Source organism: Eleutherodactylus coqui, chromosome 2 (genome assembly GCF_035609145.1).
Source record: "Eleutherodactylus coqui strain aEleCoq1 chromosome 2, aEleCoq1.hap1, whole genome shotgun sequence".
In the NCBI taxonomy this organism is placed as follows: domain Eukaryota; kingdom Metazoa; phylum Chordata; class Amphibia; order Anura; family Eleutherodactylidae; genus Eleutherodactylus; species Eleutherodactylus coqui.
Window position 1 is genome coordinate 311,211,643 of NC_089838.1, and position 26,286 is coordinate 311,237,928.

Consider the following 26,286-nt stretch of genomic DNA (forward strand, 5'->3'; position numbering starts at 1 on the left):
ACGTAGGCTCTAGTACCCTGTTGTACTGCCTCTAGCTTGGATACAAGATGTGATACGAGGGGCACGGAGGCTCTAGCACGATGTTGTACCACCTGTATCTTGGATAAAAGATGTGATACGGGTGGGCGTGGAGGCTCTAGTACCCTGTTGTATCACCTCTAGCTTGGAAAAAAGATGTGATACAGGGGGGCATGGAGGCTCTAGAACCCTGTTGTACCGCCTCTAACTTGGATACAAGATGTGATACGGGAGGGTATGGAGGCTCTAATAAGATGTTGTACCGCCTCTAGCTTGCAAACAAAATGTGAGGCTCTAGTACGATGTTGTATCACCTCTATCTTGGATACAAGATGTGATACGGGCTGGCATGGAGGCTCTAGTACCATTTTTCCTGCCTCTAGCTTGGATACAAGATGTGATCTGTACAGACATGACGGCTCTAGTATGTTGTTGTACCGGCTATAGCTTGAATGCAAGATGTGATACAGGCAGGCATGAAGGCTCTAGTACCCTGTTGTACCATCTCTAGCTTGGATACAAGATGTAATACGGCCAGGCATGGAGACATACAGGTTTTGTATGGTATCCTACAGCATATCGCTCGACATTTGCTGTAACCGAGCATCTAGATCCAGCAAACTTGTAGGCTGTCAAAGTTGCCATCCTAGATGGTCCCATACCCGACCCCTTGTAGGGAAGCTCTAGTACCCTGTTTTACCGCCTCTAGCTTGGATACAAGATGTGATACGGGGAGGCATTGAGGCTCAAGTACCCTGTTGTACCGCCTCTAGCTTGGATACAAGATGTGACACGGATGGGCATGGAGGCTCTAGTACCCTGTTGTACCGCCGCTAGCATGGATACAAGATGTGATATGGGGAGGGCATGGAGGCTCTAGTACCCTGTTGTACCGCCTCTAGCTTGGATACAAGATGTGACACGGGCGGGCATGGAGGCATCCAGGTTCCATATGGTATCCTGCGGCATATCGCTCCACGTTTGCTGTAACTAAGCCTCTAGATTGTGCAAATTCGTAGCTTGTGGAAGTTGCCATCCCAGATGGTTCCATACATGTTCTATTGGTGATAAATCTGGCGATTGGGTGGCCACGGAAGCGTGACAATGTTGTGGGGGCTCCAGTGATCCCCTTGTGTGTGCGGGCGAGCATTATCCTGCTGCCTCTTGGAAGCCGCCATGAGAGGAACACATGTGGCTGCCGGACGTCCTGAACATATTGCTGAGCTGTCATTGTCCTTCGTACCACTTCAAGTGGTGACCGGCTATTGTATACGATGGCCCACAAACCATCACACCAGCAGGGGGCAGTGTGCAGCTACACAGCAAAGGAAGGATTGAGGTGCTCACCCCGGGGTCTCTAGACACGAACACAGCCGCCGTCAGAGTCCAAACTAACCCTGGATTTATTGGTAATGACAACTCGGTTTACAACATCATTGCAAATGGAGGCGATGGTGGATGTGAAAGGCCGTACATGTACTAGTCACCATCAAACCAAATGTCCTTCATCCAAGCGCCTGGAAATGCTTCTGACAGACACCGGGGTGTAACAATGGCACCACCTGTCTCTGGATGGCGGAGAACAAAACAGTTGGAGCTGCTCGTGCTTGTTGGCTGATCAGGCGCTTCTCTCTATTAGTGGTCTGTCGTGGGGTCCTGATCCGGTCACTTTATGTGCCCTCACACATCCACTGGTCCCAACACGTCCTAACAGTCTGCTAAGACACTCCTCTCTACCGATGGTCTGTCGAGGGTGTCCTGAGCCCGGTCACCTTGTGTGCCCTCACACATCCACTGGTCCCAACACCCCCTAACAGTCTGGTCAGACGCTCCTCTCTACTGGTGGTCTGTTGGGGGTCCTGATCCCGGTCACCTTGTGTGCCCTCACACATCCACTGTTCCCAACACCCCCTAACAGTCTGGTCAGACGCTCCTCTCTGCTGGTGGTCTGTAGGGGGCGTCCTGAGCCCGGTCACCTTGTGTGCCCTCACACATCCACTAGTCCCAACACCTCCTAACAGTCTGGTCAGACGCTCCTCTCTACTGGTGGTCTGTTGGGGGTCCTGATCCCGGTCACCTTGTGTGCCCTCACACATCCACTGTTCCCAACACCCCCTAACAGTCTGGTCAGACGCTCCTCTCTGCTGGTGGTCTGTAGGGGGCGTCCTGAGCCCGGTCACCTTGTGTGCCCTCACACATCCACTAGTCCCAACACCTCCTAACAGTCTGGTCAGACGCTCCTCTCTACTGGTGGTCTGTTGGGGGTCCTGATCCCGGTCACCTTGTGTGCCCTCACACATCCACTGTTCCCAACACCTCCTAACAGTCTGGTCAGACGCTCCTCTCTACTGGTGGTCTGTAGGGGGCGTCCTGAGCTCGGTCGCCTTGTGTGCCCTCACACATCCACTGGTCCCAACACCCCCTAACAGTCTGGTCAGACGTTCCTCTATACTGGTGGTCTGTCGGGGGTCCTGAGCCCGGTCATCTTGTGTGCCCTCACACATCCACTGGTCCCAACACCTCCTAACAGTCTGGTCAGGAGACAATTCATGGATACGACCATCCAGCTTCTCATACCCCAATAATGCGCCCCTTTCTGACTCTGTTAGGGTGCCTTCACACTTGCGATCACGATATCGCTGTGTTTTTTTTAATGCAAATGTCAATAGGATTTTCCAAGGTAAAAACGCATTGCACAAAAATCGCAAGTTTGTGCTTGGTGATTTTTGTGCGATGCGTTTTTAACATTAGAAAGTCCTATTAACATTTGCGTTAAGAAAACACAGTGATGTCGCTATCGCAAGTGTGAAGGCACCCTTAATATGGCAAAATCTCTTGGATTGCATCATAGAGGCGTCTAGTGGTCAACAAGCTCTGTACAAGCGGAAAAAGAGGTCACTACACACAAGGAGCCTCCGAGAGCCCTTTGCCAAGGGGAGAACCACTTGTAGGACCTCGGGGGACAAAACCGTTCATCTAATCACCACAACTCTCATCATTTGTATATCTGCCTGAGATGGAACTGCATGCCGGGTTTTACAGTAAAAAGACAACTCCATCTAGGTGCTTGACATTTTTTGAGAATAAGTGTATATGTGGTTTGCAAAGATGTTTGTTTGCTGTTGTCTTTTCTACATACACGTTTCCCTGAAAATAAGACATACCCTGAAAATAAGACATAGCATGATTTTCCAGAATTTTTGAGGATGCAAAATGATTTTTCAGGCTTTTTGAGGATGCTTGAAATATAAGCCCTACTCCAAAATTAAGCCCTGCTAACAGTTAATTAAAAAAGTCAATTTAAATAGTGTCCAGGCAGCTGTACATGTAAAAAAGTTAAACCTTTTTGAACAAAAAGTAATACAAGACCCTGTCTTATTTTCAGGGAAACATGGTAGTGATGACTTTGGATAAGGGTCTAATCCAACCCTGGTGGTAAAGCTGCATAGAGCTAGTAATTTGTATGGTGTGCTACTATACGAGTAATAGTGCTCGCGACTTGTAGGTAATTGCTGGGCTGAACCTGCTAGTCTAATTGCAGCCTGGCTAGTAGCTCTGAAGCGCGAGTGTTAGTGGTACTTGTGTAACAGCGCCCTTAGTGCATATGCTCTAATACATACCCGTCGTTTAGCATTTAGAGCCCATCTAAAGGATAATGATACCCATTTTTTTCAGTAAGTTTTGTTTTTTTGACATGGAATGAAAAGGAGTAATACTCAGCTATTTCCTTACAGTCAGTGAACAGAACCTTTTGGCAATCTGTTTTGGGGTTAAAGATGACAGTAGTAGCTGCCACTAGCCGAGAAAGAGGATGAGAATGAAGTGACAACAAATGCAATTTGCAATCATCATGTCCATAAAACAGAGTTTATCTGGTGCAAAATTAAAAATAAAGCGGAAAAAAGTTATATTTTCTAACCGAGAATTAAACTCCCCACAACAGTGAGATCGCTGAACCCCGACCACTAGACCACCAGGGAAATAAGTGGCTAGAATGAAGTGTAACTTGACTGATTATTATGGGACCTTTCACACAGGATGGAATTAGTCCGCGTGGACCTCTCTGCATCACAATGTTATCCCTATGGGGCTTGAATTCCGCACCTGTTAAGCTTTCTGCTGCGGGATTAAGGACGTCTTGCAGAATTGTTGTTGCAGATTTCTAACATACAGGAGATGGAATGTATCATAAGAGCAAGACATTGCTACTCACTGTAACCGATCACGGGGCAGCTTTCTTTTTCCACAGCTACTTATCAGAAAATGTTGATGAATTTTACCATAAATTTCCAGTGGTTGAGGGGTTAACTCAAACAGTATTTTACATAGAAAACAATTGTTTTTCCCAGAATATCCAGGAGATTTGACAGTCCCACGTCACGCCTCTCGGTGCTGTTAACTGGCTGAGATAGGGAGGTGTGCTCCTAAAGTGTAACGTTTGACATATTGTAGGGACACGTCAAAAAGTTTGATTCCTGGGGCCCAGGTGCTGCGCCCAGGGTGCCATACAGCCAATAATTTACTCTAAAAGCTGGTGCCGGTATTTATTTTTTACCGGCCGGGCAGCAAACCTTCCATCAAGTGCCATAAGCTCCAGTTGGGACGGGACACTGGTGCAGCTCATAGAAGATCCACACTCCTCCACCTGGTGTTTGCATCCCTTCATGTGCTGTACGCAGCGCAGATGCCGGGGTGGCGGAGTCAGGGTCTTCTTTGAGTGCAGCAGCGGCATCGATCTGAGTTTTTACAGTGAGTTACAGCTCTTGAGGAGAGGAGGGCACCAAACAAGGGGCCACTAAATGGAACACTATTGTTACTGCTGCCACTCAGAGGGAACTCTATTAGTACTGGGGCAACTGGAATAGTGAAGGTAAAAATATATGCTGTGATAGGCTACGCCCCCAACCAGATCCCAAATCACGTTCCCTATATTTTTACCTTGGCCAGTATTTTTTTGGTGAAATTGGGCTTGTGTGCAGCCGCTCGTGCATGGTGACCCTTCACATGACGTTCCCTAGAGATGGTTCTGGTGCTAATGGATGTCCCAATGGCCTGTGAGACCTCTTGAGCGAGGGCAGACGATGTACATGATGCCCTCACAGTTTGTACAAGACTTAGTTGTCCACGTTCTGTCAGTTTACGAGGTCTCCCTGAATGTGGCGGCACCGCACACACTGGATGGTTTCCATTTCCAAACAACACTGCCAACAGTGGATTTTGGAATTTGGATTTTGGAAGGTCCAAAAGCACTACAAAGTCCCGGACTGATTGGTTGGCGACATCCCACCACCAGACCCTGTTGTCAGCTTTACATCTGGTGGCATTCTGATGGTTTCTGTACTGGGATATAATGTGTGATCCTCTCCTTATACCTAGTGCTCACACAGCAATTGTAAGACCCCCAGCAGTTGCTAAAAGGAAGCAGTTTAAAGAGTCGTTTGAGCGCTGTCACTGTTTGCTACCTGAGAATGGACCCATAGACTTTCTATTGAGCCCATCTTCAACTAGCGAGCTGTGACATCACCCGCCATATTTGTATGGGCACTGTTATATCAGTAAGTACTTTGTGAGCATGGCTATACGATCTGCAACCTTATTTATTTTATGGAGACTTATGTGGTTGCCATGTTGCTATGTGTAAATCTGTGTAGTGCGTATAATGATGTGGGCTTTGTGTTGATCCTGATTACTGTGTTGGTACCAGCACCAATTCTACACACAGTGTAGATATGTGGAGAAGGTCAGCTGTGACCTCTTGTATCTTGTACATTTGAGAGGTTTTATATATCACTAGCTCTTAGCACACGGTTATTGAGCTTCTATGTATAATGGGGTTCCAGTAGTGTTGTACTTTTCTACGGACCGACAGTCGATCAAGTAATCACGCAAAAGAGCGATTATGAGTGATTGTGATCCCGCATAATCATGGGACCCAACAAGTGACTGTCAGCAGGTATAAACAGGCAGTCTTTCATCTATGAACTACTTCGTATTTACTCTGCATGGAGGCAGCCGGCCGGAAGGGATCGCCAGTGCCAATGAGCAATTCGCTCCTGTGTAAAAGCATAGGACTCATAATTGTTGGGATGGCTGTCAGGCTCTTAAGCGCCCTGCAATCATTCCGTGTAAAGAATTCCGAGTAGTACCCATACCCTGCCCAATGCTAGCTAAGTAGTAAAGCCAAGCCCAAACATTACTGTTAATGCCAGCATTCTTCTATGTTTACAGAAGCAATGGACACACATAGAAGGTGATGAAATTCGATTTTATTCACATTTTTCCATCCGGTGTTGGGCCGCCTTTGGCCTCAATGAATGCAGTAACCCTCCTAGATCACGATCTATCATATTCCCATAGATGTGTGGAAATATATTGCTCCTCGGTGCACACTTAACAATATATTGTTAAGTGTGCACCGATATGGAATTCTAGTTCATCCAAGAGATGCTTGAGGGGATTGAGATCCGGACTTTGGGCTGGCTAGTGAATTTTGCGAATGTTCTGCTCCTCAAACCAAGCCTCAACCCTGCATGCTGTATGACATGGTGCTCGGTCATGTTGGTAGAGATGTAGTGGCCCAAAGTCTATATATTTGGCCCCTCTATAATAGTCATATATGTCATGTCTTCAGTCTAAATGCGCTGTGCAAATTGTCTTATCTTTAGTTATGTGTATTGCATAGCTGCAGCATGTAAGAGGTTAATGTCTGTGAATGTCTGGAAAATGTAACCAAGTGTCTTGTCACGTGATGTTGCCCTATATATGTATTTGCCAGAGGTGTGCAGAGAGCTTCTGTTATGGCTGTCTGTTCTTCTGGGATCCTTGAGAGAGAGTGGTGAAGAATGGAGGGTGAGGAGAAGTCTTCTGATGTTCCTATCCCAGGACCCTTACATTGAGTGAGTGGAAGTAAGGATCACACCGTGCAGTGTTCCGTCTACAAGTGAGTGTCAGCGGAGTGTTCTTTCCACCTCCAGTGTGTCTGTCCATGAGTGGACCCTTACAGATAACTCAGCCTGTAGGCCTGGTTTCATCTTGTGTCCTGGAGTGTCAATGTCTGTCCAGGAGCGGTGTCATACAGATAACTAGGACTGTAGACCTGGTGTTCTCCTCCCTGACCTTGCTCAACTGTCATTCCTGCACTGGTGAGTGTGTGAAACTTATCTTTAAAGAAGTAAAGTTCCAGTCACTGCCCATTCCCAGTGATTGAGGTATTCAACTTTCATCGTGTGTGGATTCTGTTATTTTCTCTGCCGGACAACCAGCGTTGTGAAGGAACAGTGGCATCATGAGTGACAACATCTTCAGTCCACTACACATCTATACAGGTTACCGCTGTCGCAGCGTTGCCTGGAAGTGGCCTAGCAGTGCCTTGGCTCAGGCCATATGCGTCCCTCTGTGGAGGGATTTGGTAAAGCCACCGTGACAACTGCCATCTCTACCCCTGCCAGCTCCTTAGTGTCATGCCTACTGCCTTGGTTGCTGCCGGAAGTATTGCCACAGGGTAGGTAATGCCACATTGTCTAGAATGTCTCTTTGCCCATTGGCGTGGACTTTACTATAACCAATGGCCCTAGTCCTTTTCAGCAGAACCCCCCGACCATAACAGAACCTCCTCCAAACTTCACTGTTGGGACGCTGCAGAACCCGCTCTCCAGGCAACCGCCACACACAAGTGTGACCATCTGATCAGAAGATGGTTACTGCGATTCAACTGCCAACAACATCTGCTTCCACTTATTTTACAGTCCAAGAAGGAAGCTCCAAGCACCATTGCAGTCTTCTCTGTACATACTCTGCTGTGATGTTGTGTGCAGTCACTCGTCCATGGTACCCTTTACATGCAGTTTCCTACGGATGGCTCTGGTGCTAATGGATGTTCCAATAGCCTGTGAGATCTTCTGAGCAAGTGTTTCGGCGGGCGATGTATGTGATGCTTTCACAAGTTGTACAAAGATTCGTTGTCCACGTTCTGTCCGTTTACGAGGTCTCCCTGCACGTGGCTGCACTGCATGCACACTAATGTTTTCCATTTCCAAACAATATTGCCAACAGTAGACTCTGGAAGGTCCAGAAACTGCGATGTCCCCTACTAATTGGTTGGTGACAGACCACCCCCAGACCCCGTTGTCAGCTCTACATCTGGTGGCATCCTGATGGTTTCTGTACTGGAATATGTCTGTGTGATCCTCTCCTTTATACCTAATGATCACACACCTGAATTGCATATCCCCCTCGTCTGACAGCTCAGGTTTTGTAGAGGTCCCAAAACGTTTGTAAACCTTTTGTATGATAGTCCCAATACAAGCCTCATAGTACAGTAGTAATGTCTCATATCTGCGGTTGGCTAAATCTCAAAACATTTTCTCACTTAAGTCTTATTATCTCATAGGCTCTTTGCTACTAAATGCAACAGCTGCCTGAAAACAGTGATGCCATCTGAACTCATCATGCGTGTTCTCAACCACGTGTATCATGTGGCCTGCTTCTACTGCTGCGAGTGCGAGCGAAGACTGGAGCGAGGGGATGAGTTTGTGCTAAAAGAAGGGCAACTGCTGTGCCGCAGCGACTACGAGAGGGAGAGAGAGATGCTCAGCGCCTTCAGCCTGACTCCAGCTGGGTCTGGTAGGTTGTAATCCATATGTGTGTATATATATATATATATATATATATATATATGTGTGTGTGTGTGTGTGTATGTGTGTATATATATATGTGTGTGTGTGTGTATGTGTGTATATATATATGTGTGTGTGTGTGTGTATGTGTGTATATATATATGTGTGTGTGTGTGTGTATGTGTATATATATATGTGTGTGTGTATATGTGTATATGTATATATATATGTGTGTATATATATATGTGTGTGTGTGTGTGTATGTGTATATATATATGTGTGTGTGTATATGTGTATATGTATATATATATGTGTGTATATATATATGTGTGTGTGTGTGTATGTGTGTGTATATATATGTGTGTGTATATGTATATGTATATATTATATATATATATATAGTAGCAAGTCAGTCCCACTGTCTACATAAGGTAAATCTGAATACCAAATGTGATGAGAACTGTGTGGGCAGATAGGGAAACGTAGTTTATGTATGAGATGCTGGACTACAATAACTAGTGGTGTTGACTTGTGAACATCAAGTTGGTGGTTGGTAAGAAGATTTCAAGTAAGAAAAAATTATAAAAACTCTGCAGCTGACAATGCATCAAATTGGAGAATCCAGTTTTTCTGAGAGACTGCATTGAAAATAGTTCAAAAGTTAATGCCATCCTTGTAAGCAGGCTCATATCAGTGGTTTTAAGATATGAGATAGATGATTAGATAGATAGATAGATAGATAGATAGATAGATACATAGATATGAGATAGATATGAGATAGATAGATAGATAGATAGATAGATAGATAGATACATAGATATGAGATAGATATGAGATAGATGGATAGATATTAGAAAGATAGATAGATATGACATAGATAGATAGATATGAGATATTAGATAGATAGATAGATAGGAGATAGATAGATAGATAGATAGGAGATAGATAGATAGATAGATAGATAGATATGAGATATTAGATAGATAGATAGATGTGACATAGATAGATTGATAGATAGATCACAGTGTATCAGGTACCATTCTTTATCGGTATACATGATTATTATGTTTGTTTCATGCATGTAAACCTGTTCGGCTTCCAGTTAAAAGTGAAGATGAAGATGGAAGTCACGGCAAAGGAAGCGATGAAGCGAAGGATCTTAAACGATCAAAAAGGCCAAGAACAATTCTCACCACACAGCAGCGCAGAGCTTTTAAGGCATCATTTGAGGTGTCTTCCAAGCCTTGCAGAAAGGTACTGACCATGGCACTCACTCGTAAAAAATACCTCTATGTATAGATAATAGTACATAGTTGTCTCTATGTCATTATATGGGCTGGGTGTTATCCATCTTCCACCTTCTACCGAACTCCAAACTGACCCTCTAACTCTCTATAGTCCGTCTCATCGCACCAGCATAAGGTCTATCACTTCACCCATGGTGGTTGGGGGGTTGGCCACCTGTGACAAACATCACTGGTGCCGACCACTTGACTGTCTCCGTTGCCCGAAGGAGAGGACAGATGAGACTTGTAGTGTAGTCACTAAGAATTACAGTTTCTTTATGCTTTAGGAAGCAGCGTCTTTGTAAAGGCTGTGGGATTCCGTTGGGGGTTCCATCACAGGTGCCGAAAACAGCAATGTGACGGAACCCCTCTAAATGGGACCAAACTGAACCATTCATTGTCATTGGTGCTCTTTTGACAAGGATTGCATTTGTTTCGGTTATATTTGGTGTATACAATAGTGTAACAAAGTGGTGACTAATGACAGTGAATGGTTCCGTTTGGGGTCTCCGTCACAATGCCATTTTCAGCACCTGTGATGGAACCCCCGGGCAGAATCCCACAGCACGGACAGAAATGCTCTACGAATGACACCTTATTCTGCTGTTGAAGGGACTATTTGGCCGCGTTCCAGGGAGCTGGTGTCGCGGTTTTACTGCGTTTCCCAGGCATTTCTACTGCCTTTTATATGTGACTCCTGACCAATGTGACAACACAGCCTTAGGCTTCTGTCACACGAGCGGATGCGTATTTGCGCGCACAACAGTATTTTTTACTTTACTTTTTGCAAGCACAGGTCGTGTGTAATTGCGCGCACAACAAGACCCGTGCCGATGTCCTCAGCCATTGAAATTGCCAATTAGTTTAATGTGTTCAAGAGATTTTCTTTTCTGCAGATAAATAGAGCATGCTGCCGGTTTTTTTTTGCGCAACTGAAATGCTCACCCAAATGACACGCCGTGGCTGAAAGCATCAGTGTGTGTACTTTTGTGTACGAAAGTGTGCGTGACTTGTGCACGCAAAAGGTACATTTAAAAACGCTATTGCAACCCTTATATATGAAGTATGGAGGTTTAACCTTCCAATGTCTCCACATACATACAGATTTCACACTTCACCATCCACAATGAAAATGGCAAAAATGGCGCATATTGTCCTTTTTATAAGCAAACGCTGTGTGTTACAGTACTGGCTAAAACCAAATTCCAACAATAATGGATGTCATTTTTATATATATATATATATATATATATATATATCTTTTAGACATACTACTTGGTACCTCCATTTGGAAAATGCAGGTCAGTTAGAGAAATTAAAAATAGAGTCCCCCGACGATGGATCCCAAATGACTTTTTGAACCATTTGATTTTTCCTTTATCTCTACCCCTAATTTCGATTCTACCCATGTCTAGATGAAGGTTGAGCGTTTGTAGTCCACAATTAGGTGATAAAGGTTAAGATGTTTAGGACCCTTCCAAGATATTAGAAGCGGTATTAGAATACTCTTTTTTCTTTTCCTTATATCCAGCCTCAATAAATATCTTGACAATGGACTATTAGTAAGCGAGACGCTGTAAAGATCGGACAAGGGAAGGCAATACTACACCGAAAGGAAATTACTGCGGCTAAGATTTCAATAAAATAATGCAATGTTGCACTACGCATCAGTCCTCTCTTGTCACAAGCTTTACTGGGTTTATTACTTTTTTTTTTGTGCAACTGTGGATGTCTATATATACGTATACAAATATCTATCTATCTATCATATCTGTCTATCTATCTAATCTGTCTATCTATCTAATCTATCTATCTATCTATCTATCCCATATCTATCTATCTCTCTATCTATCTATTATCTATCTATCTCATATCTATCTATTCATCTATCTCCTATCTATCTCCTATCTATCTATCTATCTATCTATCTCATATCTATCTATCTCATATCTATCTATCTATCTCATATCTATCTATCTATCTCATAACTATCTATCTATCTTTCTCATATCTATCTATCTCATATCTATCTATCTATCTTTCTCATATCTATCTATCTCATATCTATCTATCTATCTATCCCATATCTATCTATCTCATATCTATCTATTCATCTATCTCCTATCTATCTATCTATCTCATATCTATCTATCTTTCTCATATCTATCTATCTATCCCATATCTATCTATCTATCTATCTATCTATCTATCTATCTATCCCATATCTATCTATCTATCTATCCCATATCTATCTATCTATCTATCTATCTATCTATCTATCTCATATCTATCTATTCATCTATCTCCTATCTATCTATCTATCTCATATCTATCTATCTATCTATCTATCTATCTCATATCTATCTATCTCCTATCTATCTATCTCATATCTATCTCCTATCTATCTATCTCATATCTATCTATCTATCTATCTATCTATCTTTCTCATATCTATCTATCTATCTCATATCTATCTATCTAATATCTATCTATCTTTCTCATATCTATCTATCCCATATCTATCTATCTCATATCTATCTATTCATCTATCTCCTATCTATCTATCTATCTATCTATCTATCTATCTATCTATCTCATATCTATCTATCTATCTATCTATCTATCTCATAACTATCTATCTTTCTCATATCTATCTATCTTTCTCATATCTATCTATCTAATATCTATCTATCTCATATCTATCTATCTATCTATCTATCTATCTATCTCATATCTATCTATCTATCCCATATCTATCTATCTCATATCTATCAATCTATCTATCTATCTATCTATCTATCTATCTTTCTCATATCTATCTATCTATCCATCCATCCATCTATCTCATATCTATCTATCTTTCTCATATCTATCTATCTATCTATCTATCTATCCCATATCTATCTATCTATCTATCTATCCCATATCTATCTATCTATCTATCTATCTATCTCATATCTATCTATTCATCTATCTCCTATCTATCTATCTATCTCATATCTATCTATCTATCTATCTATCTCATATCTATCTATCTCCTATCTATCTATCTCATATCTATCTCCTATCTATCTATCTCATATCTATCTATCTATCTATCTATCTTTCTCATATCTATCTATCTATCTCATATCTATCTATCTAATATCTATCTATCTTTCTCATATCTATCTATCCCATATCTATCTATCTCATATCTATCTATTCATCTATCTCCTATCTATCTATCTATCTATCTATCTATCTATCTATCTATCTATCTATCTATCTATCTATTTATCTATCTATCTATCTATCTCATATCTATCTATCTATCTATCTATCTATCTATCTATCTCATAACTATCTATCTTTCTCATATCTATCTATCTTTCTCATATCTATCTATCTAATATCTATCTATCTATCTCATATCTATCTATCTATCTATCTATCTATCTCATATCTATCTATCTATCCCATATCTATCTATCTCATATCTATCAATCTATCTATCTATCTATCTATCTTTCTCATATCTATCTATCTATCCATCCATCCATCTATCTCATATCTATCTATCTTTCTCATATCTATCTATCTATCTCTCTACATACATGCTTACGAGATGTCCATATTTTTCTATAATGTAACGCTGTTATTTTTACACTCGTTGTTCCTTTTTTGTAACTCTATAATTCAAAGTCAATAAAAATAAATTAAAAAAACCAAACGCTATTGCGCCTGCAAATATGCAATCCCAGATGTGCACAAACCCCTAAGCAGACAATCCCTCTAAGGCCCTTATACATGGACCGATGATTGGGCACAAAGGTTGAACTGAACGTTTGTTTGCCCAATCATCAGGCAGTGTAGATGATGAATGCTTGCTGGTCAGCTATACAGATCCCCCTGTGAATGGGGAGATGTTCTTCTGACCGATGACCCGTTTGTGGGGTTGAAGGATTATAGTAACCATTGCTTACTCTACATTTACATGGTGTTTTTCTTCGGCAGGTGAGGGAGACACTGGCAGCAGAGACCGGTCTCACAGTGCGTGTTGTTCAGGTTTGGTTCCAGAACCAGAGAGCCAAGGTACAGATACAGGACTACTCTGCAAACTCTTCTATATCATTAGAGGGGTTGTCTTTCGTGTTAATCGCTGTAGCAATCCGCTGATCACCACAGATCCGTTTCCTGCCAATGTTGGCCAGCATTACTGTTGAAGTGGCAGATATAGGATAGCTATATTACATGGTGGCTGTTCATATAATACATGGACAGCTTGAGTCCGCTGGAACATTAACCGCCCTTATGATGATCTTAACCGCATACAGACAGGCATGGTCTTCAAGAGACAGCCTATCAAACAGAGCCTCACCTCCTGCCTAATCTACCTGTCCTACAGATCATGCAGGAAGACTATCCCAGCTGCAGTCTGTCTGTGCAATGTACTGACAATTCTGCTGGTCATTATTGGAAACAGTCAACATGTTTGTTGTCAAACATCCCCTCTTAACAGCTTAAGGTTCCTTTACACAGGCCGTCAGTCGCCCTAATAATCTCTCAAACAAGCGATTATGAGTGACTGTTGGCCCATGTACACACGACCCGTTGACAGGGCACTGAGCGAGAAGTCACTCGTTAGTCGCTATTCGTTCCATTTCAGCGGGCCGAAACAGAACGGCTACTGAGCGACTCCTCGCTCAGTGTACACAGGACTGACTCAATCTTCGAGTGAGTGCCTACTTGGGGTGAATGGAGGTGGGTGGCCGGAAGATCTCCGTCCCACTCTGGCTCCATTCTCTGACAGACTATCACTCCTATGGGCGCTTATGTGTAAGTACCCTTTGCTTTATTGTAGTAACCCATTTGGCTTGAATTTTTTTTAAAAGTACCGTATTTTCCGGCATATAAGACTTTTTTGTCTTATATGCCAGGAATACAGTGTTAAAAAAAATTAAATGACGTCATGAATGGCTGTGATTGGCTAACTTAGTCTGGCGTTAGCCAATCAGAGCATTAGCTTTCTGGAGGCGGGGCATTCGAGCCCCGCTTGCAGAAAGCAATGCTCTGCCAGCGTGCACGAGGAAGCGAAAGCCTGCAGCAGCACCGCTGGAAGTGAGTATTGATTTATTTTTTAACATGTATACCTGGCGTATAAGACGACCCCAACTGCAGAGCAGATTTTTCGGGGGTTAAAAGGTCGTCTTATACACCGGAAAATATGGTATATTGAAATTGGACAACCCTTTTATAGTCCCCTAGTGGAACTGAAATAAAAGTAAAAAAAAGATTTTAGTAGAATGTGAAAAAATATGAAAAAAAAAAAACCTGCACAGAATTCCTATCACCACATTTTTAACGACCCAAGATATGCTTTGGTCTATCCTCCCTGCCCCCAAAAAACGGATTATTAAAGAGTGATCAAAAGATTGTATATACCGCAAAACAGTAAGCCTTCCAAAAAATGTCAGCACTTCTGTTCTGTTCTGCTCATCTCTCTTAACAGAAAATTGAACCCGAAGTGATTAGAATGTCGTATTTGCTCCAAAATGATACCAATGACGACTACTGCAAAATACGAGCCCTCACACAGCTCTGTTGGTGGATAAATACAAATGTTTTGGGTCTCACTATACGGCAACATGAACACTAGTAATTCATTTTTTTTTTCCAGAAAAAGTAGTAAAATGTGGAAACAACACATTTGGCACTCCAGTAATCATACCGACCTGCAGAATAATGTTGGTGCATCAATTACACTACAGTGAATGTCATAAAAAGAAGAAAAACACTTTATTATGTGTTATATGTACCAAAAGAGTGGCATGAAAACATATTCCATCTCTCCAGAAATATGACAGCATCATCTGTTTCTCCACTGACTCCAATGAGTAAAACATACATGTGAGGCCCATCACTGCAGTAACCTGATGAGTTATCCTTTTCGTATAACTGCTTCCATAAGGCTGGGTTCACACATGGCGGATTTGCCGTGGACATTCCATCCGGAATTTCGCTGCAGCAAATCCGCCTGCAGCCGCTAATCCCGGGACTAACGAGCCATGTGGACGAGATTTGTCAAAAATCTCACACGGGACGGCAAAGCTGGCAGAAGCAGATGCTGTGGCGCAGATTTCCCAGCCGCAGCATGTCTATTTTTCCTGTTGCGGCTGCGCTCCTACCTATGGAAGTCCCCCACCGATCACGAGAACAGGGGTCCGATGTTCTCCGTCCTACTCACTGCAGGCTTCCTGTACCCTCCGCTCTGTGAAGGAGCCTGAATAGAGTGCTGGTTGCACAAGTGTGTTGCCATCCACTTTCAATAGGACTGCCCTTGATAGCCTAGCTGAAATGCTCAGGTACTTCCATCAGCCCCATTGACATGAATGGAGCGGTTGCTGACCATGCTTGACCAGTGTTGCATTCATTTTGATGACACTGCAGGGAGTTGAAACAACCCCACAATGACTGTCGGAAGGAGACAGGGGACCCGCTTTCTCAAGATCGTGGGGGGGTCTCAGTGCTGAGACCCCACCAATCAGCAAGTTCTCCCCTATCCTGGGATAATGTATGATCCTGGTGAAACCCCTTTAAGAAAAAGCCGCAGCCAAACCATGGGGGAACGTCATGCATTTAATAACTCGTCCTCCTTGGTTATATGAATGTTTTAGCAGGGTATTTCAGGGGCGTCAACATACCCCAAGACTCTCAGCAATCCTATATTTTCTAGATGAAGAAAATAGCCCGGAGGCAACAGCAACAAGACCACGAGCAGTTGGCATCCCAGCGTCTGGGCTCGGCTTGTGGGAACCGTGGGAGTAGTAGACAGAGTAATGATGACAGTGAAGGTGAGTAGACTAATGATGATGATATATAATGTTCTCAGGGCTTATCCCTTCTCACGTGACAAGCATATCCAGCCGGTCAGATTGCCATACAGCTACTAGGCCGGGTAGATAACAATTAGAGGTGTAACTTAACCCTTTGCAATCCAATTTTGGATTCAGGGTTTCCTAGGGGGAGTTTCTCTTTCTGCCATTATACAATGGCACCATCTGCTGGCTACAGCCAGTACTGCGGTATGGGACATGCTGGAGAGGCCTCCCGAAAACAGAGCGACTAGTAATATACAGTGAGAATACCCTGGCGGACGTCATCTGACATCGGAGCTGTACAGCCTTCAATCAGAATGTCTTCAGACGTCAGACAGTGGATTGGAAAGTGTTAAAGCTTTCGGGCCCTAATGCAAAATCTGTAACAGGACCCCCAACTATAATGCTTTATTCATACTACTTGGCTCCACGTTTGGAAAAAAAGAGCCCTTATGGGCCCCCTAAGGCTCCTGGCCCCGGATCCAACCGCATCCTCTGCATCCCCTATAGTTACGTCCCTGATACAATACTCTAATATACATAGAAGCCTCAAATACCAAAAAGAATGCAAATAATAAGACTTGTTTTGTCCAGTTCCCAACCTTGTATTTGTATTGGGTTTGATCCTTTAGATGGTAGCAGCGGGTTAGAAGGCGTTATGGTGCCATATCCCAGAATACAACAGCAGGCGCTCCTCCAACTGGACCAGAGTGTCTATGACGCAGATCTCTATCGACAGAGTCTTACTCCTCCTCAACTGCCCGGCGACCATTTACATCCATACGGTAACAAGAGGTTTACATGCTTTTAAATGAAATGACAATGTACATTTATAGCCTATGTACAGCTTTGCACTTTTTCTCTGTTAATCAATGTGCCTCTGAAAATGAAGACTTTTTGTACTTAAACATCTCTGCTTGGCTGATATCTATGCTTGTATTGTTCTCCAAGACACTACAGACTGGAGGACTGAAATCCTAGTAAATTCTGTAAACTGACTGACTCCTCCATTATCCTGCTCCCCTGTTGTGAACGTGCATTCACTGCATTTCTACTGAGCTATTACAGAGGGCTGTATAACCATGCCGGGGTACGGTGAAGGAGATCAGAAGGACAGAAAGCACAGAAAGCTACTATTACAGAGGGTTGTATGACAGTGCTGGGTGATGGTGGAGGAGATCAGGAGGACAGAGAGCACAGAAACCTACTATTACAGAGGGCTGTATGACAGTGCTGGGAGATGGTGGAGGAGATCAGGAGGACAGAGAGCAGAGAAAACTACTATTACAGAGGGCTGTATAACAGTGCTGGGTGATGGTGGAGGAGATCAGGAGGGCAGAGAGCACAGAAAGCTACTGTTACAGAAGGCTGTATGACAGTGCTGGGAGATGGTGGAGGAGATCAGAAGAACAGAGAGCACAGAAAGCTGCTATTACAGAGGGCTGTATGACAGTGCTGGGTGATGGTGGAGGAGATCAGGAGGACAGAGAGCACAGAAACCTACTATTACAGAGGGCTGTATGACAGTGCTGGGAGATGGTGGAGGAGATCAGAAGAACAGAGAGCGGAGAAAGCTACTATTACAGAGGGCTGTATAACAGTGCTGGGTGATGGTGGAGGAGATCAGGAGGGCAGAGAGCACAGAAAGCTACTGTTACAGAAGGCTGTATGACAGTGCTGGGTGATGGTGGAGGAGATCAGGAGGACAGAGAGCACAGAAAGCTGCTATTACAGAGGGCTGTATGACAGTGCTGGGTGATGGTGGAGGAGATCAGGAGGACAGAGAGCACAGAAACCTACTATTACAGAGGGCTGTATGACAGTGCTGGGAGATGGTGGAGGAGATCAGAAGAACAGAGAGCGGAGAAAGCTACTATTACAGAGGGCTGTATAACAGTGCTGGGTGATGGTGGAGGAGATCAGGAGAGCAGAGAGCACAGAAAGCTACTGTTACAGAAGGCTGTATGACAGTGCTGGGTGATGGTGGAGGAGATCAGAAGAACAGAGAGCAGAGAAAACTACTATTACAGAAGGCTGTATGACAGTGCTGGGTGATGGTGGAGGAGATCAGGAGGACAGAGAGCACAGAAAGTTGCTATTACAGAGGGCTGTATGACAGTGCTGGGTGATGGTGGAGGAGATCAGGAGGGCAGAGAACACAGAAAGCTACTGTTACAGAAGGTTGTATGACAGTGCTGGGTGATGGTGGAGGAGATCAGAAGGACAGAGAGCACAGAAAGTTGCTATTACAGAGGGCTGTATGACAGTGCTGGGAGATGGTGGAGGAGATCAGAAGAACAGAGAGCGGAGAAAGCTACTATTACAGAGGGCTGTATAACAGTGCTGGGTGATGGTGGAGGAGATCAGGAGGGCAGAGAGCACAGAAAGCTACTGTTACAGAAGGCTGTATGACAGTGCTGGGTGATGGTGGAGGAGATCAGAAGAACAGAGAGCAGAGAAAACTACTATTACAGAAGGCTGTATGACAGTGCTGGGTGATGGTGGAGGAGATCAGGAGGACAGAGAGCACAGAAAGTTGCTATTACAGAGGGCTGTATGACAGTGCTGGGTGATGGTGGAGGAGATCAGGAGGACAGAGAGCACAGAAAGTTGCTATTACAGAGGGCTGTATGACAGTGCTGGGTGATGGTGGAGGAGATCAGAAGGACAGAGAGCAGAGAAAGCTACTATTAGGCCCAATGTCCACAGGCGGACATGAAGTGCAGACAATCCGCAGTTCAAGCCGCTCATAGAGAAACATGGGCGTTGGCAACTATATTAAAGCATGCAGATTTGTTTTGCGGACCCTTTTGTCCGGAAAACAAATCGCAGCATGCTCCATTTCAGTGCGGTTCATGCACGGACAGCTTCCATTGAAGTCAATGGAAGTCATCTAATCCGCAGCCCAGGAAAGCAGGAGTTTAAAAAAAATAAAGCTCCTCTGCGCATGTGTGGCAGCGTGCCAGCCGGCACTTCCACACACATCCGAAGTGAAGAAAATATAAGACCCGGACAGGCACACAGAAGACCCGGATGGGTAAGCAGTGTCCTCGGCCGTGGGCAGGGTTGGATTCCGCTGTGGGCTCCTGCATGCGGAATCAGATCCGCCCGTGGACATTGGGCTTTACAGTGGGCTGCATGACAGTTTTGGTGGATGGTGGAGGAGGGCAGAGAAAGCTACTATTACAGAGGGCTGTAATTTACTGCAGGGGAATCTTCAGCTCTTATCAGCAGTGACGGGAATGATCAGCAGCTACCCTGAGAGAAGATGGGGAGATAGCTGTGTAGTATTGAGTGGGCTACACAGCTTCTGAAAGAGGAGATGGGAGGAGGAGATGAGCTTGTGCATGTTAATGAAAAAGAGCAGCTGATCAGTGCTGGTAAGGCCCCCAAGCTAGAAACTCGAATTTAGGAAAACCTGCAAACCATGTATGAGGCTAATTAAATGCATAAGAAGAAAAACTCAATGCAAGAAAAATAAATAAGTGCATCCCTTTTTTCCACTGGGGCTAAGTAAGATATATGTGTATTGATTTTTCATGCACAGCGGTTTTTATAGCCTTTAATTATTTAGGAGCTCTATGTGTATAGGGATAGGAAGATCTAGAACCAGCATACGAGGGATTTGGAAAATAAGTCAGTTCAGTGACTTATGCAAAGTTTTGGCACTATATGTAAGGTATATATATTTAGTCTAAAAAAAAGTGAAAAAAGAGTAAAGGCTGTTGACACAAAATGATTGTATGTCTGAATTGTCTTGCCAGAACTTATAACAAAATAATTTGCAAGCATAGATGCACAAAAGGATCAAACATTAGCAATAAAGTCATTAACTAAATTACTCTTGTAAGGATCAAGCAATGTTTTATTTCCTTCATCACCGCATTCTGAGAGACCATGACTTATTTTCTTCCATTGCCATATTCACATGAGCGCTTTTATGTTTTAGTGGCTCCATTTGTCATTTTATCAAAGGCATTGTCCAAGGAAGCAAAATCCTTAACGGCTGCATTTAACCCTTTAAATTCTGCTGTCAATTCTGACAGCAGCATTTAACTTCTGAAGGCTCCCAGAGCTGTCATAATTGTTTGCCTATTAAGACATGACTGTGGCATGTCTTTGGCAGGAGGCCTGTTAAAATACTTTTTTTCTCTACTGTCAGTGCAGCTTTATTTTTACGAGCTGAGTTGTAGTCCACTAGCACAATTTTGGAGTTACTAATTAAATTTTACTCATGTTTTAGGCTGCTTCATACAGTTGTATGTGTTTTTGCACACGCCTCTATGCTATGCGTATTTATGCTATGTACGAGGCTTTTTGTGTGCGTGTCAGTGTATTATACTGTACTTTTTGCACTAGCAGGGTACGTTCATTTGTGCGCACTTACTGTTTGAAATAGCTATTTAGCCTAATGAGTTCCAGATATGTTCTTTTTTTTAATGGAACTGCCCAGTGTTTAACGCCTCCCCTTACTTATTGTGTGCGTTTGCACAACCTCCATAGGCTTCTATGGGGACCTGTGGTCGGGTTCTTTTTTTTTTGCGTGTGCAAGAAATACGTGTGCAAAAACAGAAATGTGGATAAAGCCATTGAACTAAATGTGTTCTATTCTCTGAGTACTGCATGTGAAGCCGCCCTTAGGAAGGGGAATAAACCAAAGAGCGCAATTCTGCCATTGCTTTTTTTCAGCATTCACTGTGTGGAATAAATAACACTTATGGACAGGCCTGCACACGTGCACATTTGGACCGCAAATTCCGTGCGTCAGATGCGCAGGAAATAGAACTCATTCACTTCAATAAGTTCCTTGACATGTTTTTTTTTCCACACACATTTCGAGCGCAGGCAAAATAACGCAACATGCTTTATTTTGGTGCGCATTTGCGCATCAAAGACATCTGTCTGCCCAAAATCGTGCAGTGAAATGCGTGATTTCGGAGGGTTAAACGAGAACACTGGGTTTTAACTCTTTTTTCAAACATTTAGGCCCAATGTCCACTTGCACACACAGATTTCACTGCTGCATCACGCAGCGGAATCCAGCTGTGCCCGCGGCCTTGAGGAGAGAAAAAGGTCTTCTTACCTCTCTGGCTCCAGCGCGGATCACCTCTGCGCCGGACAGATCTTCTTTTTTCAGCATGGCGGATGCATTCGGGCGCATGCGCAGTGCTTTTTTTTTTTTAATGTCCTGCTTTCCCACGGATCCGCAGCACAGCCACAATGACAGCTGCGGGTGTGCCGCAGATATGACGGCTTCCATTGTCTTCAATGGAAGCCGAACTGCAGGATCTGCAGACAAAAATGGAGCATGCTGCGATTTCTTCCCACGCGTGCTATCCGCATGCTGGGGGGGGGGGGGGGGGGGACCACATCCACATGCTTTAAATTGCCCTCCGGATGCTAATGCATCCCTATGGGTGCAAATCTCCACGCGGATTTCATAATTACAATCCGCATGCGGACATTGGGCCTTAAAGTTAACTGTTTTTACAATTTATTTTAGTCTCAGTAGAGAACTTGGACAGTGAAATATGAGGCTGCATGGTACTGTATATGGCTCTGGTGGCTTAGGGGCGGTTTCAAATCTACGCTTGGGGGGGTCCGGTTTTCTGCTCTGTTTAAGGAGCAGGGAAGGGGAATCCCCTGGCTGAACGTCTCCATCTTATGACAGAACCGAACAGCGCCAAATTGACTATAATGGGGTCTGTTCACTTTCAGCTGCCCGGGTTTTTTGCCGTATCTGCGATGGAACCTCCAACCATAGATATGAAACCACCCTTAAAGGGGTTTTCCCAGGGAGAATACTATTGATGAGCTATCCTCAGAATTGATCAGCTGGGGTCCTTTGCTCAACCGATCAGCTGATTTTGCCCCTACTGACAGCGCTGCAAATACACAGGGGTCAGAGGAGAAGTAGCGGAAGTCTCTGCTCCGACCTCTTTGTAGTGGCCAGCACTTATAACTGCAGGCACGGCTCCCATTGACTTCAATGAGAACCGTGCCTGCAGTCACAAGCACCGACCACTACACAAAGGTCGGAATAGAGACTTCCGCTGCTTCCGCTCAATAGTACTTTTCCTGGAAAACCCCTTTAATTTGATGCACACACCAGAATTTTCTGGTGTATGCAACCAGATTAAAGGGATTCTGTCACCACATTCATGATGCCCTCACGCAGCATTTCAGAATAAATACACTATGAAGTTTGACTTGGAGCCGTGCTCCGAGTCACGGGTTGGCCGCGCCGCGCCAGTCTCCCCCCACTTGCATTATGAAGACGAACAGCTCTTTCCGTAAACACAAAAGGGGAGAGAACTGTCAGTCTTCATACAGTGAACAGGCACAGACTACCCCGTGACTCGCTGCTCAGCCCTGAATAAAACACCTATGAGGCCAACAGGGATTCTGGGTTGAAGCTGCCCGTGGTTCGGCTAGCATAAACCCTTATGACAAAATCCCTTTAAACTATTAACGGCATATTACGTGAACTGAGCATTAAAGTGGTTTTCTGGTTTTAAAAATACATTTTCTAATTCATTCGTCTTCCTAACAGATGCAGATAATGTTTTTCATGACATGGACAGTGAAAGCATCAATTATCTAAGTGGATCGTTACTGGCATCTTCTGATGGAAGTAGCCTACAGGCCCGAGCTGGACCCATTGATCGATTGTATTCCATGCAGAACTCTTATTTTGCCTCCTGACCACCGCAGGTGACATGTAGCTGTCATGGTCAGTGGCAGATGCCCACCGAGGTGATAAGTAATTCATCTTCATCCACAATATTAGGACAAAAAGAATCCCACCTATGGACTACTAATGGAGTTGGGAGATCCGAATCTTTCAGATTATAAAATCCATGTTCTTATTTATATAGCTTTTACATGTTTATCTACCTGTGCCATTCCTAAGGAGGCATTTCTTCTTCTGACAGTTTTCTATGGCATGCTATTTTTATTCCAAGGTTTTCGTGAACATCTCTGTAACTGTAAGCCAGTGAAGGAGAAATATCTGCTATGACTGAATGGGTTGAATAAATTGAAGATTTTGCCATGGTTTGGGATGTTTGGAGTTGAATTCCTCCTAGATGCCTCCATATTAAAAGGTTATTTCATATGATAACGTGATGGCATATCAGAAGAAAATACAGCGGATCAAGAAAGTCTTCAGACCCTTTCACTTTTCTACATTTTGTTGTGTTTTGGCTTTGTGCAGATTAAAAAAAAAGTTCAACCTTTCCCCATCATTCTACACTTAGTACCCTATAAATGACAAAGCAAAGACAGAATGTTAGAAATCTTTGTAAACTTAAAAAAAATGACAAATGAATATTTTGTATTGACCTAAGTATTCACACCCTGTGGTATGACACTTGGGGGGGGGGGGGGGCTTTAATTTCTTTAGTTCGTCTTTGAGATGTTTCTACAACTTGGTTGGAGGCCAGCTGTGGTAGATTCAGTCAATTGGACATAATTTTGAAAGACGCCCCCAGTCTATAAAAGGTCTCACAGCTCACAATGTATACCAGAGCTAAAACCAAACCATAAGGAGGCAAGAACTGTCTGTAGAGCTCAAACAAAGGATTGTGTGGAGGAACAGATCTGCAGAAGGTTACGAAAAAATTTCAGCTGCACTAAAATTTCCCAACAGCCCAGCGTTCTCCATAATTCTTAAATGGAAGAAGTTTGGAACAACCAGGACTCTTTCCAAAGCTGGCTGACCCCGAAACTAGAAGGGCCTTGGGAAGATAGGTGACCAAGAACTCAATGGTCACTGGATGAGCTCCAAAGATCCCGTGTGCAGATGGGAAAACCTCAACCATCACTGCAGCCTCCACCAATCTGGACTTTATAGTAGAGTGACCAGAAAGAAGCTTCTCCTCAGTAAAAGACACATGAAAGCCACCTGGAGTTTGCCAAAAAGTATCTTAAGGACTCTCAAACTGTAAGAAACAAGATTCTCTGGTCAGATGAAACCAAGATTGAACTTTATGGCCTAAATTCTAATCATTATGTCTGCCAGAAATTTGGCGCCGCTCATTACCTACCCAATACCATCCCTACAGTGAAGCCTTGTGGTGGCAGGGAGGCATCATGCTGGGGAGACAGGGACTGGTCAGGGTTGATGGAAAGATGAATGGAGCAAAGTACAGACATATTCTTAATGAAAACGTGATCCAGAGCGCAAGGGACCTCAGAATGGGCAGAAGGGTCACCTTCCAACAAGACAAAGACCCCAAGCCCACAGCCAGGACAACACAGAAGGGGCTTTGGGACAACTCTGCCAATGTCCTTAAGTGGCCAGCCAAAGCCCTGACTTGAACCCAATCGAACATCTCGGGGAAGACCTGAAAATGGCTGTCTACAGATGGCCCCATCCCAACTGACAGCTTAAGAGGATCTGCAGAGAAGAATTGTGGAAAATTCACAAATCCAGGTGTGCAAACCTTGTGGCATCATACCCAAGAAGACCAGAGGCTGTAATCGCTGCCAAAGGTGCAGGTATAAACGTACAGGGTGTGAACACTAATGTCAATGCAAAATGTTTGCTTTATATTTTTTTTTAATTTACGAAGATTTCTTACATCCTGTTTAAACTTTATCATTGTGGGGTACTGAGTGCGGGAATGATGGGGGAAAACTTTTCATTCAATTTGAACAATGCCACAACATAACATAATGTAAAAAAAGTGAAAGGGTCTGAAGTCTTTCCGGACCCACTGTTTGTCATTGATTGGGAAATGACCTCTGGGTTCCCACTGCTCCTAAATTTTTATTACACAGCAGTTCTTGGCTGTGCAAACAACTGCAACACCACTCCATTGAATGGGGCATTGCTACAGTTTCCAGTATAGCGGTTGGCCAGGGCAAAGTTACGGAGAGAAAAACAGTCAAAAGGACGGAAGTCTAAACCATGGCTGTAGTACTTTTTTCACAGGATTAGTGGGGGTTCCAGATGTTGGAACCTCATTGATCTTGAAGTAATGGCATATCCTATCCCCGAATGAAAGGGTTTTCTGTTTTCTTCTGATAGGACTAGTTATGGGTTTGGCATGGTCCTTTAGGTCAACATTTTAACTTTTCTTATGGAGACATGGATGCTATCTACAGTATGAAGATCATGGACTGGTTTGGTAATTGGGATGCAATTTAGCTTAATCATTTACCACTATGTGTTTGTTATTAAAAGGACCAGTTCTAACTAATTTAATTTGTCCCTATGGGTGTAACTTTCGCTTTCAAATTTTCCTTGGTCACTACGGGATAAAATGTCCACCATTGTCTGCTACTCGAACAATTATGGAGTGAGGATGGCAAATCCATTGTCCCTCTAGCTGTTTCTTACTCTTCCTCAGCCGAGTATCTCTTAGGCTATCTAATGGGAAACATCACGTTGTACACCATGCAATGTGTTTGACTGTCCCAATGAAAACAATAAGCTATGCGTTCCGAGAAATGCTAAAAATTGAGACAAGCAGCAATTTTTTACCTCGCAGCATCGCTCATGTG

General features: G+C 43.7%; 1 protein-coding gene across 1 annotated transcript in view; it reads left to right on the forward strand.

Moving 5' to 3' along the window:
* Positions 1–23,701, forward strand: part of LOC136610865 (LIM homeobox transcription factor 1-alpha-like) — a 54,005-nt gene extending 30,304 nt beyond the window's left edge. The window contains exons 3-8 of the mRNA XM_066590065.1: positions 8,408–8,640; positions 9,736–9,887; positions 13,916–13,993; positions 16,635–16,752; positions 17,409–17,561; positions 23,330–23,701. Of these exons, the coding sequence (XP_066446162.1) occupies positions 8,408–8,640; positions 9,736–9,887; positions 13,916–13,993; positions 16,635–16,752; positions 17,409–17,561; positions 23,330–23,481 (886 nt within the window). The 3' untranslated portion in view covers positions 23,482–23,701. The remainder of the gene's footprint in view (positions 1–8,407; positions 8,641–9,735; positions 9,888–13,915; positions 13,994–16,634; positions 16,753–17,408; positions 17,562–23,329) is intronic.
* Positions 23,702–26,286: the final 2,585 nt, after the last annotated feature.